The sequence below is a fragment of the Ixodes scapularis genome, unplaced genomic scaffold (genome assembly GCF_016920785.2).
Source record: "Ixodes scapularis isolate PalLabHiFi unplaced genomic scaffold, ASM1692078v2 PGA_scaffold1__304_contigs__length_218370807, whole genome shotgun sequence".
Classification (NCBI taxonomy): domain Eukaryota; kingdom Metazoa; phylum Arthropoda; class Arachnida; order Ixodida; family Ixodidae; genus Ixodes; species Ixodes scapularis.
In genome coordinates, this window is record NW_024609846.1 from 161,695,571 (window position 1) to 161,714,020 (window position 18,450).

The 18,450-nt window shown below is 45.4% G+C and overlaps 1 protein-coding gene across 1 annotated transcript in view; it reads right to left on the reverse strand.

Annotated features, from left to right (window-relative positions):
* The window catches only part of LOC115330116, an 82,060-nt gene extending 70,479 nt beyond the window's left edge, over window positions 1–11,581 (reverse strand). The window contains exon 1 of the mRNA XM_040222076.1: window positions 10,617–11,581. Within this exon, the coding sequence (XP_040078010.1) occupies window positions 10,617–11,581 (965 nt within the window). The remainder of the gene's footprint in view (window positions 1–10,616) is intronic.
* Between the last annotated feature and the right edge of the window lie 6,869 nt (window positions 11,582–18,450).

An 18,450-nucleotide genomic window follows, 5' to 3' on the forward strand; every position in this document is an offset into this window, starting at 1 on the left:
GCTAAGTGTACCAGCCATTTAACGATTTCGTCAGCCTAGCAGACGTTATCTTCGTCCCGTCGGTCCTTCGGCTGCTTTCATCGGTCGCGACGTTTTCCAGTCGCCGTGCACCGACGGAAAATGAACGCGTAGGCTTTGTTCTGACACATGCGAGCCTACGGCCGAAGTATATGCGGTGTAGTTACAACTAGAGTCAGTGTATGGGTTCCCAGAGTAACGAAACTCCGAAAGTTCGTTTTAGAACCGCGGCGCGGCGCTGCAACTGAAACCATGGCGCCGCCATCTTGGGTCCACGCGTCGACGGGGGTATGAAGGCAATAGTGTCCGGTTAGCTGGACCCAAGATGGTGGCGATTAGAGCCGCTTGAAGCGCTGGTGGAGGTTAGTCTAGCGGTGCTTGTGTCACGTGATCGCTACCGTCCAATGGTGCTCACCTAGCCAAAACATGATCGGCTAGAATGAGTATATTGTCGGCAAAACACAAAAAAGAAAAGGAATGCGTTACTCTGGTAAATTATACAGCGACTCTAGTTACAATGTGTCCGTTACGGACGCACGCCTGCCCGAAAAGCAGCGAAACTTCGGCGCCCAGTCGTCGGGCAGGCGTCGCCGATCCGTGTCGAGGAGCCAGCCAAAGCGGAGTCTCGCCGCTCGTCGCGGTGGCTCGCCCGACGACGGAAAGAGAAAAAGAAATCTCGCCGGCTGGAAAACGGAAATAAAAGAATGGCACCCGCACCAACACAGAAACAAGAGCGCGGGAACAAGGCAAGATCGACGGCACCATCTCCTCCAATGAGGACGCGAGGAGACTCCGCCTACTGCACGCTCGCACATGCGCAGAGTGAGCCAACCAACCATCCTTCCTCTCTCCCCACTAAGAAAGAAAAAAAAAGTTTAGTGTGCGGAGGGGGGGGGGGGGGGGGGGGGTAGGTTCTTAGATGCTGGCGGTTTTCTCCGCCGCCATCTCATCGAGTGGCGAGAATGAAAACGTATCGAGAGAAGAGTTGGGGGAATTCGTTTCAGCCGCCAAGAGTGCCCGAGAATTGAGCCCTGCCGGCCAGGTATCGGGAAGCCACTCGAGAGGAAACAAAACACGACAAGAGCCGCGGCGGTAATGAAAACAAAACAAACGTGTCGTTTCCAAAGCCCATCGCGGACGTCCATTAGTGCGTTGTATATATTTAGGCGGATAACTGTGCGCCTGTGTTTGCGAATGGATGTTATTAACTTATTATCCGTCTCAGCGCCACAGGATCTCGCGGTGCATCGAAACCAGCTGTCTTCGTTGATTTCCGACATGCGCGGCGGGCCTGGAAATACGCCGGAACCTCGATGAGAAGGGACGCGCTCCCGTCGGGGTTATGGCTGGGACCGGGACGACGCGAAGTAAGAGTCGCATAATTTGTCGCATGAAACGCATTTGAGCAACGTCCCGTAAAAGTGCACGATGTAATAATGACCCCGCCAAGATTGAAAAGTTACGAAAACGTATAACAAACTTAACAGCCCCGCTTCTTAAATAACATAATCAGTCGCATGAAACGCATTTAAACAACGTCCCGTAAAAGTGTACGATGTAATAATGACCACGCCAAGATTGAAAAGTTACGAAAACGTATAACAAACTTAGCAGCGCCGGATCTTAAATAGCAAGAAGCTTTTAATGCTATATTTGTGTATTTTGCTCTAGCTATTGTACCATCGAACCTCCACCTTCTCATGCCGAGCCAAGAAAAAAAGAACGGCCGGTTGTATTGATATACCAACAGGCGCGAGCGTACCGAAGCAGCTGTGTGCGCAGTTAATTGGCCAATATTGATAATAACAATTATTATTTCAGGCTTTCACGTGTCTATGAGACTGCGGAGAACGAAGACACAATTTTCTGACAGTTAGAGAGCAATCAGCAAAGTCTAAAAACAAAAGACAGTAGGAAAAACAAATATTCGAAACATAGAAAAAAAAAAAAACGCGCGGCTAGGAATGACCAGCCCATGTAGTTTATGAAGTGTGGCCCAATTTTGCCCTGCATGAGCAAAATGAGCTCGGACAGCCCCTGCATTATACCCGTGTGGGTCCCACGTTGGCTCGACGCAAGCATACCCGAATCGTGCTGCCCTATAGCAAAATCCCCGTGGGTCCCACCTCTGTTTGGCGAGGGCAAAGTTAGCATAGATGCGTGCGAAGCGAGGGCATGCCCAATCGGGCTGCCGACGCATGCACTCCCAATTAAACTACATGGTAGGTACCAGTTCGGTTACACTTGGGCATGTCTAACTTGGGCTACTCCGGCAATGCCCCCGTGGATTCCATGTCGACTATACGGGTGCCCATGAATTAAGCTCCACGGGTTCCCCATGTAGGCAAAGCCCAACTTGGGCTGCCCCCCCCCAATGGCCCCGCGTGGGCTATTCACAAAGCGGCTATTGAGAACTCCAGCACGTCGCTCGCCCTCTTGCGGACGAACGAAGAACCAGAGGAGCGAGTACGGCGGCGGGGACGGTGACAGGGACTGTGGGCTATGGGGCCGCATGCTGTTATCGCGTTCTTCTGATCACCATGTCCGCGCACCGCTCAGTTTTCACGGAAAAAGCGAGTGAGTTAAAATTGGTATTGTTTTGCGAGTTTGGAACTTTGAAATGTTGACATGTCCGTTTTCTTAACGCACGTCACATCTCCGTCACCCGTGCTATACTCCTGCATCGACGGCTTCGTATTTGTAGCCGAATAAAAAAAAAAAAAGAAATTAGCGGGCCGACCAGCGTCAGTGAGAAGGAGGGCGGGAAATTCTAGGGAATCTATCCCCACCTCTTCCGCCATCTTGGAACTAGCGCCTGCCATCTGTATAGGGCACGGAAGTTGCGAGTACGGGCAGACGTAGCGCGGAGGTCGGTTCTATGGGGGGCGCCGAGTGGGCATGCCCAACTTGGAGTGTACGCGCAACGACCCCGTGGGTCCCATCTTGGCTATACGGGGACAGAGTGAACACATAAGTGGCGTCCACGCAGTGTTGGCGGTAACGCGTTAAACGTCACGGCGTTAGCGCTAAGGCGTAACGTTTTTTCGGTAACGTAGTAACGAACTCGTTACATTAGGAAGTTTTAGGGAACCGTTTTTGCACATCCGCAAGCGCTACAACAGTCTTCTGTTGTAGCGCATGCGCAGTTCATACCCAAGGGCCTATCGTACCGTTTCGGACGTGCAAAAACGGTTCCCTATAACTCCCTGTTTACAAAACAGTGAGGAGTAACATACTTACGGTACTTGTTCCGTGTAATGGGTAACTACGTTACCGATTACACGTTACATCTTCTTTTCACCACCTGAAAAAAAAAGTAGTGCACATACATTTTTGTTGTGTTTCTATACTTCGTTTTGGCTTCAGCCCAGGTGCAGACGACGCTACAGAGCTGATGGGACCAATCCGAGAGCGTCAAAGGGGCAGCGACATGGTGTTCGTCGTGTTTCTGTGCGTGTTCTATCATCGCTGAATCGATCATAAACAAAGCAGAAAGCCCAGTTACTAGCGCTTTTGACGCTTTTCGGTTGGTCCATTAGCTCGTAGTACCGCCTGCATCTGGACTTAAGCTCAAACGAAGTATAGGCGCCAAGTAATTATTTTTGCACTCATTCCACGTACCTCCAAAATGTTGCCCGTCGTTTCCCCATTTTGTAGAAAAAACCCAACACCCACGCCTTTTGCCCCAGTGTTGAAAAACGCTGTCGCCAATAAAACGCCGTTACCGTCAATTTATAAACAAAAAGTAACGAAAAATTAACGCGCGTTACTTTTTATCGGTGACGGTTACGGTAACTCATTTTTTTATTATTTTGAATTGACGTTAGTCGATTGAGCGTTCCTTTGTTTTGCAAGTACACAAGTAACGTATTTCGTTACTATTTCTCGGTAACGGCTACAACACTGGGTCCATGAAAACACCGCGTGAATATGCCCATCTCGGTATCCCTTACGCAATGCGCCTGAGAGTCCCACTTCGGCTATTCGCTTTCTTATTGGTTTGACAACAAGCTCAGTGGCGCCATCTATTGAGTGGCCCTTGCACACTTCGGGTAAGGCAATCTCTTTCATTTTTACGTAGCGTTATTTTCTTACACCATAAAAGTGATTTATGTGTAAGACTGGCATAAGCGACGCTTTCCCGAAAATAGCGCGTAGATTTGATCTCGCAACTACTGCGACACCTGCCGTCTAATTCGGAACCGGGAGTGTTTTGAGGGAGATTTGTACACTGGCGCCCCCCTATTTGTTTTTAACTAACGCGAGAAATGCCGAATTCTGTGGCAGAGTTTGCGTAGAGGTGTGCTCTACAAGGGCACCGTAGTGGCAAGGCCAGCTTGGGCTCCCCGTGTCTTTTTCAATACGACATGTTCCGCTGATATTCACAATATTTTGTGCGTGTTCTGGAAATTTTAACATACGAGATTGGTTTAATGTGATTCCGTCACCGAGGATTGTAACTCAAGACTTAAGAGTGAAATTTTGGGTTTGCAAAACTTTATTACTAACTTACTACTCACCGTGTATGTCGAAAAGGCAGTTTTACGTGGAGTGACATTGAATTGGAGGTTGAATTCTAAACAAGATTGTTGGAATATCGTCTTCTGTTCTTAAATTTGGTGTTCTAAAGTTGGCAATGTATTCAGATCGACTTACTATACCCGTTTTACCTAAAGAACCGTTGTAACAAAAGTCACACTCCTCGCGGAGTATAACTATAAGTTTCCCCCTTTATGTGGAGAATTCAGATTTATGTATGGGCATTCTAAATTAGATATATGCTATTGAGGCACGTAGCCAGGATTTTGTTTCGGGGGGGGGGGGGGGGGGGGGGGGGGGGGGGGGGAGGGGAGGAGGGGCCTTCCATGACAAAATACTGTATGAGAGGGAGGGGGAGAGGAGGGCCCCAGCAAAAAGGAACATTTCAGGGGGGGGGGGGGGGGGCGGGAAGGAGCCACACCCAATGCCCCCCCCCCCCCCCCCCTGCTGGCTACGTGTCTGATGTTTTCTTATCCAGGTAAAATGTTACTTGATGCTACCACCAGTTTTTCTGTTGAAACACGAGTAAAACACTGAGACAAAGAATAAACAAGATAGGGAAATCAAGGCGTGAAGAGGCATAAAAAGCGACACGAAGACAATAAGACAAAATAAGTGAAGACAGACAATAATGCAGATAAATACACATCCAATGGGTCCACAGGAACATTCACCAATTCGCTCCAGGAACAACCGTGGCAAAAAAAAAGGTAATATCGAGACCACCATCAATTGCATTACAATTACGTTAATGGCGCTCGAAGACCTGAAATGCTGTCGTTGGATATGTCTAGAAGTCATTGTATTGAAACGAAGGGAATATATGTGGTTTTTTTCTCTGTTAATGAACGATACTGGTTTTAACAAATAACTGTTTATTTATGGAATGTAGACAAAGACTCTTTTGTAACAATTATGAACCTTTCGTCGATGAATGCTGGGGGAAATACTCCCAACCTCTGGCGACTTCCCCTGCCGTCCTCCTCGATCACACCTTCAGTGAGTGCCCCGACCACAGCCAAACCCGCCAAACAAAGATCCACACAAAGGCGGGCGAGCCCAACTCCTCCACAGCCGTAAGGGGTCCCAAGTTTGCCCGTTAGCGGGCGGAAGACTCCACAGCCGAAGGGGGTCGGACGTGCAGGTTGGCCTCCAAAGGAAGGGAGATGTCCAAGGCTTGGTATCCGGGCATCCGGTCGCTTACAGCCCTTCGGTGGCCGCTTATATTGAGTTCAGCAGCATTCTGGGGTCCTTCAGTCCACCAATCGGAAAGTTTTTTAATGACCAATCAAGAGGGCTTTATTAGCTCAAATCAAAAGGCTCGAAGCCCAAAGCAAATACGAACATTCCAAAAACCATCGCATACATGAGACCGAACACATTCCAGCGAAGCTCAAGAGAGGAACCATAAACAATAGAAATAACATCCGTAGACAGAGAAGTTATACATACCCAGAGCAAAACCACCCCCGAAGTAGAGATCCCAAATGCGAACATACACAAGACAAAACATTTCCAACGCAGGGTTCTGTAAATAAAGTGTAGCGTTAGAGCGTGCGTTCACGTTCGCCTCCATCTGGGGTCCCCCGACCCCGCAGAGGCCATGAGCCGTGCCGTAAAGACGAACGAACCCCCGAAGAAGGTAAAAACAAGGTAAAGCTAGACTAAACACTCGCGCGTGCAACACTTCGCGACAATATTTCAGTGGCGTGCGGGTGACAGGGTTCAACATATTTGCCGCATGGGGATAAAATGCGCTACTAGACACAGTGCTGTAGTGGTGCACACGCAACGAAATAGAGGATACAATCTCAGGAGTATCAATCTTGACGTGTAAACATTTCAAGAGAAACAAAATATCAGCCGAGAGCCTGTTGTTATACAAAGGTTCGACCTTGTAGTAACTACAGACACTGGAATAATTGTATGGCTCGTTTTGCAAGTAGCGGTAGATAAGAATGTAGGCGAATTTCTTCTGAACGCGGTCAACTAAAGCTTCAATGGATATCGCCAACCCGTTCCAGGCTACAGATGCATATTCCAAGTGGGATCGGCAAAGACATTTAAAGAGTGTGATAAATACAAAAGGCTGCAAGTCTTCACTCGTTATCCGGTGGATGACGCCTAGCGTTCTCATAGCAGTAACAAATGTTCTCTCGACATGAGAACGAAACTTTAGATTTGAGTTGAAGTAAACACCTAGATCTCCAATTGATTCAGTACGCGTGATTTTCTCAGACTCATTTCCGTAGGGGAACATAATTTGTCCAGTTTTCCGACTGTAGGTGACAACTTTCAGTTTTGTTCTATTGAGCATGAAATTATTGACCGAGCACCAGTTTCCAATTCTGTTTATATCTCCCAGCAGCACGTCGCTGTCCTCCTCTGACTGGCATTATCGAAATATCTTCATGTCATCCGCAAGCTGAAGAATGAATAAGTAGGATAGGCATTACTGCACATCATTGACAAACAGTGTGAGGAGAAGGGGTCCGAGAGCCGAGCTTTGGGGGACACCAGAAGGGGTGCGATATGAAGAAGAGTACACACCCTCAATTCTTACTCTATTCTGGCGGCCTCGTAGACAACAAGAAAACCAAACAAGCATTGATCCTTTCACTCCCATCCGTTGTAATTTGTTCAGGAGGAGATTATGGTGTACTAAATCGAATGCTTTACTAATTTCAAAATAAACTAAATCAAGCTGATTACTATTATTCCCAATGGGCACAGCGATATTAATAAGACACGTTAAGTTGGTTACTGTGGACCGACCCGGCATAAAGCCGTCCTGACATGCGGCAATGATGTTTCTATAATAATAATAATAATAATAATAATAATAATAATAATTTTATTTCGCATATCTTCAATACAGAATAAAGTAACGGGTCTGTCGAAGCCAGTGGAGGCTTGAGGGACAAAACCCAACAAGTCAAATGACACAAATTGCAAAGAAGTCCTAGGAACACATAGGGAGCAAAAAGCTGACAGTAATTTCAGTCAAATAATCAGTCAAAATAACAGTGGAAAAATTAAAAACACACACACACACACAACGAGCAGTAATGAACAGAACTCTACAACAGAATTACACTGAGAAATTGTTCAACAATTTTTTCAATTTTCTCTTAGTGGTAGCTTTAAAAAAGGAATCAGGGAGTCTATTAAATATATATGGCACATAGTAGGAACGGACTCGTTTACCATATCTCGTATAACATCGGGGGGTTATGAAACGCTCTGAGCTACGCAAATTCCTGCTAGACACAAGGGGATTCTTGAAATCATTACACCAAAAATGAGAGATCACAACAGATTGAAGATGGAGTGAACGAAAGTTCGGCAACTGTAAAGCCTGGAAGATGTCTGCATCTAATGGAAGATCGAAATGATACCCAACGCTTTTTAACAAACTTTTAAGAATTCTGTCAATTTTTGTTTTCCAAGTTTCTGCGCAGTTACCAAATAATGTGATTCCATATCTGAGTATGCTATAAGCAAGAGCATATGTAATTGATTTTCTTACGGCAAATGTCATAAATATCTTATTGTTATAAAGTAAGCAGCTGACGGATCGAAGCTTTCCAGATACATACGATAAATGCGTTGTCCATGATAAATCTGAATAAAAAAATATGCCTAAGTACTTAACGGTCTCAACGTATTTTAGGGGTGCACACGTACAATCTTGGCAGTTGGATCTGTGCAAAACAAGAGATTCGTCCAAATTCACTTGCTTTAACGGATTCCTGAAGCACACAAGTCTAGTTTTAGATGCGTTAACAGTGATAAAATTCTCAAAGAACCAATCCATTACTCGCGTGGCGTCGTGTTGCAGCGCGCGTACAGCTTGGTGGTAATTGACGTGACTAGAAACAAGTAAGGTATCATCCGCATATTGGTAAATTTTGCAACTAGTAAGCTTGGTTGAGATGTCATTAACGAAAAGATTAAATAACAAAGGTGACAAAATTGACCCTTGTGGCACACCAGCTTTTAGCCTGACCCGATCACTTTTAAAGTTTCCCATAGATACAACTTGAGTACGATCAAGAAAGAAATTTTGAAGTAAGGAAAAAAATGGTCCACGGAAGCCGTAGTTGTGCAGTTTAAAAAGTAGTACTTTGTGACTAACCGTGTCAAAGGCCTTTGCAATATCCAAAAAAATAGCACATGAATATAAATTTTGTTCAAAAGCTCGATGTAAAAGGTCAGAAAAATTTTCAAGCAGAGGTTGGGTGCCCTTCCCAGTGACAAAACCATATTGGTTTGGAGAGAGCAGGTTTGACTTTTCAATAAAGCCGGACATCACAATATAGAGATGCTTTTCTAAAATTTCGCCAATGCAAGGCAAGATGGAGATTGGGCGATAACATTCTTTTTTTTCCGGAGCTCCTCCTTTAAAAATTGGTTTAACAAGAGCGGTCTTTAAGTCATTGGGAATTACACCAGAATCAAGAATCTCATTAACTATGGTGAGAAGCACGTATTGAATATGACTAATGTTGCGGCGGAGGTCAATAATACGAATGCCATCAATACCAGGAGACTTATTGCATTTTAAAGAAAACAAAATTGATCGCAGTGTGTCCATAGTGAGAAGAGGAAGAAACGCAGATTTAGACATACCATTAATAAAACTCGAGTTCAAAGCTATAAAGTTATCATCTCTTGCAATGCCGGATGAAGTAGCGAAAAGCTTGTTGAAGTCGTTGACAACAGATTGAAGATCGGAACCAAAGTGTTGTTGAAGAAAGTCAAGGAGAGATTTTTTCGTTCCGTGTCCTCTAAAAGAGTTAATCAGCTTCCATGTTTCGCGTGCATTCGATCGGAATTCATAAAACTTTTTCTGAAAGTAGCGTCGTTTAGCAGACCTAATGATCGCATTGGCTTTGTTTCGAGCGCTTCGAAACTGTGTTCTTAGTTCCACGTTTTTTGGGGCATGACGGCAACGTAGCCACGACTCATCTTTTTCCTTGATTGCAGTCATGATGTCAGTATTAAACCAAGGCTTATCAGATCGTTGCTTGAATTTGATATTTTTTCTTGAGGTACTATAAAATGATTGAAATATCGCAGCAAAGGCACTGTAAACTTGGTGGGGTTCGACGGTCATTAGAAATTCACTCCAGTCAAAGGCAGAGACCAAAGCATCAAATGTAATTGTATCTATAATTGAGACATACGAAGAATCGCGCCTTGATATCTGCTCTTCACCTACTGGTACATCTAGACGACAGCCTGTGAAGTAATGGTCGGATATTTTTTGAGTAATTACGGCAGATTTTACTGATATATCAGGGGCCCGAATATTTATGTGATCAATGCAGGAAGTTACTAACCGTCCAGCCAGCAGTTCTTCTCTAGTGGGTAGGGTGATAGTATTTTCAATGCCATATTCTGACAGCAGTGTCAAATAATCGCAGACTATCGATTTATTTGGTTTAAGAGTATCAATGTTTAAATCGCCTACCATGCAAAATTATCCTTCCGAGCGAAACTTGTCTAGCACGACATCTAGCTCAGTAAGAAAAAGCGTAACGTTTTCTGAAGGAGGCCTGTAGACCGCGAGCAAGAATATGGAGAAGCCAGGCAGAGAAATGTGAACAGCTAGTGATTCAGCATGAGCCAAATTTACGTTCTGACTCACCGGTAACCACTTATCTTTAATGTATATTGCAATACCCCCGCCTCTACCATGGTCACGGGTGTGAAAGAACTCCCTATAACCATTTAAAATATATTGATTGCTTTGCAAAGATGAAATACCAATTTCAGTTAGAACGAAAACATCTATAGATCCGTTTAAGTTACTTATTAGAGCACGGAACTCGTCCCAGTGCTTACGCAAACTTCTAACATTTACGTGAATAATCGTGAAAGTGTTATCAGAAACAGGTCCCAACAGTTGATTAAATGAATAAAAATTTGGAACCGACACACAAATGGTCATACTTTAGACCAGTTGCACTAGATCCTTTTGTGTGTTAACGCGAACGACTGGCGAGTCTTCGGCTTTCTTTGCGTAAATCTTAGAATTCTTTGTCCAAACAAACCGGTATCCATGTTTTTTGCCCTGAGTTCTCGCCAGCCAAAAAAGTTCTTTATTCGCTGGTGTAAGGTTGTCATTGAAGAATAAGTTCGGTTGATCTTCAGACCGGCACAGTTTGCGTAGCCTTCCTCGTGCAGACATCCAAGAGTTCTTTATGGCGACAGAGGTGAAATTTATCAGAACTGTTGGAACTGAGTCAGGTTTTTTTGTAAGGCGATGAATTGCCAGGATGTCCGAAGGCTGAGGTGTTGGAACATCAAGCTTTTGAGATAGGTCGTTCATGATTTGCATCAGGTCCTCGCCATGAACAAAGGGAAGACCGTGTAGCTCCATATTGCAACGGCGACTGTACTGGTGCGTATCATTGAGCTCTTCTCTCAGTCGCTCAATTGTGTCAGCCTGATGTTCCATTGTTGTCCTGACTGTGTCCACCTCCTGTTGTAAATCCTTCACAGCTTCCTCATTGGTCATTGCCATAGCGAGCACGGAATCGTATTTTAGGCTAAAAGAGCCAACGGTCATTTGTAATCCTTCGACCGTGCTGCGCAGTTCATCGACGGCTGGTCTTAGAGCCAGCAACTGATCCACTTTAGATGGAAGGGGCAGAAGGGTATCAACACTAGCCTTCAACGAAAGAAGCTGGTTAAGCGTAGCGCTGATCGAAGCCAGCTGACTGGTAACAGAAGCGCAATCTACAAGCTCCTGTCTGCTCACGTCGGCGTTGCCGGAATCCTCTAGTGAGCAGTTACCAGCAGTCCCTGAGACTGTTCGGATCTCGCCTGTACGGATCTCGCCGGTCCGGCAAGTGGGACATTTCCATGTTTCTCGTCTAGCAGCACCCATTCCCGCAAAAGTGCCATCCGCTACACCGGAGCAGGGTTTACCAAGGTGGTAACCATTCCGACAAGATGCACATGTCAAAAACCTTCCGTCAGCCGGCAGAGCGCGAACACATTTGATACAATTCATTATGTTGAGTACAGTAGCTATAATAATAATAATAATAATAATAATATACAAGAATCATCAATCATAACCAATTTTTATTAGGTGTCCAGGAACGATTATGCAGTCTTGGTACTGTAACACCAAAACTTACACACGACAGAAAAAAAAAAAAAAACTCAAAGCATTGAGTAAAAGACATGACACATATCGCGCATGCTAACACAAAGATACGACTTACACAACGAGCAAAGAACGGAACACTGGGTCCAAACGCAGGGTAGAAGACTGCAACGAAAACGGATATACCTTATTAAATAATATATAATAAAAGCACAATGATGACAGGTTTAGCACGACTCGTACAAGACTCTGAGATATCTGACAAATTCAGAAACACAAAAAATATCAAGATGACTTGCGATGCTAATATATGTCCGACACATACGAAACATGGGGTCCAGGGTATTTAACGTCCGAGGAGAGTAAAAAGACGTTCTCAAATGGGTTGATGTACGAGGAACTCGTAAAGGTATATCTGAGAGCAGCTCTGAACAGTCGGCCGTGCAATGAAGGACTTTGAAAACGAAAGCCAGATCTGCCTTTTCTCGACGGTGATATAAGCTGTTCATATATAGGACGTCCAATACACTGTTACTCGGATAGATATGTTTATATCGATATCGATAAATACAGCGCCACCCAATTACAGCGATCCCACATATAACGCTCTACCGCTTAAAACGATCAGTTTCTAGAGTTTCTTGACTGGAAATGATCAGTTTCTAGTCCAGATACAACGATAATCGGTTATAACGATTAAAATTTCGGGTCTTCTCATTATTGTTATAAGTGGGTTACACTCTATATATAAAATCGTTTTGCACTCGCTTAGGAGGGCAGTTTTACTTAGGAGGGCAGTTTTACATCCACCATTCCACACAGGAGATGCGTGTTAGAGTTGGGACCTTCTCAGAAAGGGGTACAGGGTTACAAACCTTGCGAGGTTTCTAAATACTCTGGTCCTTTGGCAGAGAACACAGAGCTCGCACAAGGATCAGGTACTTATACGAGCCACATGGCTACCAAACCTCAAGGAGGAGTCAAAAAGCACTCCCAAGTCCCGCACTTCACTAGCACGGCACAATATGTCTGAGCGAACACTGTAGGAAAAACACGTAGTCTGCGTTTTGCGACATAATGAAGTGACCTTGGTTTTCGAGCTGTTTAGTAGAAGACCGTTCAGTGAACACGATTCGCTAAATCAGTTTATGTTCTCTTGTAGAAACTTTCAATATGTGGTAGATATAAGGTAGTTTTAATCTCCTTGAATATCTTATTATCATCAGCATATTGCATAAAAGAAGAGTTAACAATCTGCGTACACACGTCGTTCACAAAAACAGTAAAAAGAAGAGGGCCCAGAAGTGATCCCTGTGGTATTCCAGACGTGGTCATGCACGTACGTAAAGGAACACGCGCCGTTCGCACAAGCAACACATGTTCTAATAGACAAATAATTCTGAAACTAGTCGTGTAGCCATCCACAGACACCGATACCACAAAGTTCTGATGATAGAATGCCATGGTCAACCACATCAAAAGCCTTACTCAGATAAAAGTAGACTACGTTAAGCTGGTCTCCGTGGCATACAGCTTTGGATGCAATGCACATAAATGAAATAAAATTTGTTGTTGTCAAGCGTACTGATACATATCCGTGTTAGTTGGAACTTAATACATTTTTTTAAACGAAATGACGATGTTGTGTGGACTACCATTTTGAAAAGCTTTTAAAATGTAGTCACCAGAGAAACTGGCCTGTAGTTCGATGCAGTGGCACGACTTCCAGACTAGTAGACTGGGACAACGACCGATTTCCTCCACATGTCAGAAAACACTTCTGCTCTTAAGGAGTTGTTGAGAATATTATAAAGGATGGGTGTGAAAATTTTGTGAAATGCTTTTACAAGTCTTACTGGAACACCGTCGTGGCCTGAGAACATGCCTTCCTGAACCATTCCCTCATCACCAGTCAGGGAGGAAATGGATGCGTTGACAGCAGGGAATGGCGGCTGTTGGTGCACACTTCCATTGCGTTTACATACAGAACTGAAATGACGCGCGAATATATCGCATACACTGGATGTGGTCACATGCTCCTTATTCAGCCTAATATCAGGATGTAACAATCTTCCGCCTCGAGGACAAACATGCCGGTAGAGTTTTCTTGCATTTATCCTCAAGCCGGACTCCCCATATACCAATTATGATCAATCCTCTGATGTTGCTTGCAGAGGCGTCTATAATGAATTAACTCAGCCTCCCATCTGAGACTACCAGTCTTCTTCAAATTTGCGGTGAGAGAAGTTTTTTTTCTTCAGCAACTTGTTTAAATACTTTAAAAAGCAGGATTTTGAATTTTGAAATTTTGAATTAGTTTGTTTCTTTAGAAGAATGTAGTGACCCATTCCCTCCTGCACCGCTGTGGTGAATTGAAGAACCTGATAATTGACGTCAGATGATTGCAGAATAGGGGACAAGTCGAACTTAAAAAAGTGGTTATATAATCCCACAAACAGCATCGAAGTAATGCAGTTTGCCCAGAGAAGTGAGACTAGCAGCCGGCATACGGCTGACAGGTACATTCAAGGTTATAGCCACCTGAAGTGCAGATCGATATTCGTCTGTCGGCACCAAAGGAAATCCACTCTTAGTAAGAGAAACGTTATCAATGTCTGAGAAACAAAGGTCAAGGATAGCGCCTTTAATATATTTTACCCTGCTAAACGGATTCAGGCCCATGAAAGAGGCAAAATCAACAAGATGATCACCCATCTTTGCACGATAATAATTACTTGTAACAACACTGTGAGTTTTCCAGCTCACACCTGGTGCATTAAAGTCACCAATTACTAATAGTTTGCATTCACCCAGCTTGTCTGCTGAATCCTCAATTCCAAGGACACTAATTAAACTCATCAGATTCAATGTACGGTGAAAAAACAAAAACAGAAAAAACTAGCTGTTTTTTTTATTTTGGTGAAGAAGGAAGACCACCGAAGCTGTACAATGGTGGGAATGAAGTAATGGCCGGCCGGAAGTCGGCAAGCCAGAGTATAAAGTCTGGAAGGGTTTCCGCTATGTATGAGCAACGGCGACAACCAGACAACTGGCAAGCCAGTTCTCTGGTTGCTGCCGCCAGGGTTGGGCAGAAATACTCAAAGTGTATTTGGAAATACAAATACTGGGATACATTAAAATAGTAGCTAAAATACTGATACTAAAATAGATCTGTTAAAATGAATCGCGATACGTATCGGAAATACATCTTAAAAAGCGGCAAAAAGTATTTAGAAATACAAATAGAGGAATACATTTTAGGAAGGGCAGAAATACAAATGCAGAAGTAGTGATACTGCAGTACATTTTTTTTTAATTTGTCTGAGACGCCAACTAAGATTAAACTTGAAGTGGAAGTTTTTGATCCCGAAATACATTCCCGTAGGCTTGGCACTATGCCTTGAAGGTAGTGGTTTAGGACGGCGAGGAGTCTTCAATGAGTCAAAAAAAGTTCCATCTGGGACCGACCGCGGTCCCTTCTCCGACATCCTGTCGGTCTGATGAGGGATGCGAAAAGACTTCGACCTCTAAAGAAATTCGGTGTCACCCTAAATCTCATCAAAACGTCACAACGCCCTTGTCCAATAGGGATGCCCCTGTCAACATTGATCGCATGGCGTCACGGTGGAACGAAGTGGTATTCTTTATCTGTAGGTGTGGCCTTAGATATGAAAGTTTACCACGCTGCTGTATGAAAGGACAATACGTGTCATTGTCAGTATAATTTGGAATTTTCGAGAACAGTGGACCACGTGAGGCATCTTGGAACACATGTCATCTTCTGTTACGGTTGAAAAAACGATACGGTGGTATTCCTCTTCTGAAGGCCCTTCCTGCCGACCCTCCGCTACCGACGCATGGATTGAAGTCTTCAAGTTCCGCCTAGCATCCGCTAAACAGAGACCTCGTGGATTACGACCTGATATTGCCGGCACAGGTGCGAGCTCTCCGAGAAACAGCGCGCTCGAGACGAGTCGCAGGTGTACAAAGTCTGGGTCGGCACCGCGAGGCCACGTCTGGCCTCCTTCCTGGGACTTGGGTCACGAAAGCAGCGGGTCACGTTCACGTCGGCTGATGACGTACCATTGAGCCGTCCAATATTACGGGCGCAGCCGCAGACGAATTCGAATATGTGTTGAACTTCACTGCGTGAGTCATCCTACTATTTTAACCCAACAACCGCCCGGCTTGCCCTGCAACGGACTGTGACTCCGCTTTTCCCGCTGGGTGTACTGTGTACGCTAAGGCAAGAAAGACGGTTAGCAGCGGGTATTAGATGCCAGCAAACGATGAGTCAAGAAATCGCTACCTAAGAACCTGCGGCAGACGATGCTCTGACTCCACTCCTGGCACGCCACCTGGTTCGAGTTTCCGACTACGCAACACTTCTTAGAAAAGAGAAGAGGACGCATAGAAAAATAGTTTGGAGAATCGAAAGGAACCTTGGTCAGCATAGTAATAATGCCCCAGTATCACCTTGACCCCGGTACTTTCAAAACTAAAAAAAAAATGCTTTCGGACTTTTTTTCTTTGGAGGGGGGGGGGGGGGGGGCAGTATTTTTCAAGAAATGTAATGAAATGCATTTCATCCTGATTGTATCGCGATAAAAAGAAACATTCCCAATGCATTTCGATACAGGAATACAGATACTGATAAAAAATGTATCGCGATACAGAAATACAGATACGAACTGTATTTCTGAAATACTATCGCGATACATTTGTATCGCAATACTGCCCAACCCTGCGCCGCCACCTATAGATGGCGGTAGATGTCCAGAGTTTGGTGTCATCATTTATTTTCTGACGGACACGATACAAGGGAAACGAGGTCCTATCAGCTCCGCTGTAAACGTACCTATCAGAACGTGTTCTCTTTTATATCACACTCCAGCACTACACACATAGCTCAGCAGCAGCGCATCCGTTCCTAAGGCGTCTGAAGAGGCTTAAAAACCGGTCTTGTCTCTCTGCGTTCTACTCGGTTGCAAGCGTGTGAACGGCGCTTTGTCAACAGTGCCTGTGAAGGTTCCTGGATGGGCATAACAAACGAGGCGTTAGCGACATCCACCAGGTGCTCGTTGCTAATCGTTTATTAGAGCGCAGCTCTTAGGGGCCCGTTTCCGGCTTGAGCGGCGTCGCCGTCGGCGTCGGCGTCGCCGTCGCCGTCGCCGTCGCCGTCGGCGTAACCGCGCGGTGCATCATGGGAAATGTCCCATAATGCACCGCGCGAGCCCCCCACCAAGGTCACGTGACCTCGTGGGGGGTCACGTGACCCCCCGAAGTCACGTGACTCCCCTGAGGTCACGTGGCCCCCTCCTCGAGGTCACGTGACCCCCGCCGATGTCGCGTGACCCCCCGATGACGTCATCGTCACTGATGACGTCACCGGCATCCACATCGTCATCGTCATCATCACTGATGACGTCACCGGCATCCACATCGTCATCGTCATCATCACTGATGACGTCACCGGCATCCGCATCGTCATCGTCATCATCACTGATGACGTCACCGGCATCCGCATCGTCATCGTCATCATCACTGATGACGTCACCGGCATCCACATCGTCATCGTCATCATCACTGATGACGTCACCGGCATCCACATCGTCATCGTCATCATCACTGATGACGTCACCGGCATCCGCATCGTCATCGTCATCATCACTGATGACGTCACCGGCATCCACATCGTCATCGTCATCATCACTGATGACGTCACCGGCATCCACATCGTCATCGTCATCATCACTGATGACGTCACCGGCATCCACATCGTCATCGTCATCATCACTGATGACGTCACCGACATCCGCATTGTCATCGTCATCATCACTGATGACGTCATCAGTGACGTCACTGATGTCGTCACCGGCATCCGCATCGTCATCGTCATCATCACTGATGACGTCATCAGCGACGTCACTGATGACGTCACCGACATTCGCATCGTCATCGTCATCATCACTGGTGAAGTCATCAGTGACGTCACTAATGACGTCATTGGTACCCGCATCGTCATCGTCACTGATGACGTCATCAGTGACGTCAGTGATGACATCATCGGCATTGGGGGTCACGTGACCCCCAAGGTAACGTGACCCCCCCTGGTTAGTTTAACCCCCCCCCAGTGCCCTTCCCTCCTCCTCCTCAAGAGCTGCGCTCTAATTCGGCGTTACAGGGAGTTGTAAGCGGCTTTAATTTTTTTCGTTTAAAATTCATTTTTTTGTCTTTTTCAACAATAAATTGGCGCGTTTCATGTGATAATGCTGCCTTGAACACAAATAGATAAAAAAATAAGCGCCGAAATATCGTTGCAGTATCCTTTTAGGGGAAAGTTTGCGAAGGTGCGCGGGTAGAGGGTAGAAAGTTGGGCGAGTTGGTGATTCCTAATAATTAAAAAGCGCAACAGGACCACGGACACAGAAGGACGGAGCGCTGTGTCTGTCTCCTTCTGTGTCCGTTGTCCTGTTGCGCTTTTTAATTATTGTGCGCGGTAGCACTGCCGACACACGGTTGTTCGTTATTATTTTATGTGGTTCTAATTAGTTTCAGTAACAATTTGACAGATATAATTCAGCGTTTAAACTCGTTTTATGAAACTCTCACTCCCCCCCCTAGTGTTCTTATTCGTAACGCCGGCCAGACGTTCGCCCCCTCTCGGACGAACGAAGAACCAGAGGAGCGGGGACGGCGGCAGAAACTGTCGGCCTTGATGACTTGGTGCTGCTATTACCAGATGATACCCCTATTGAGAAATCCGGCAA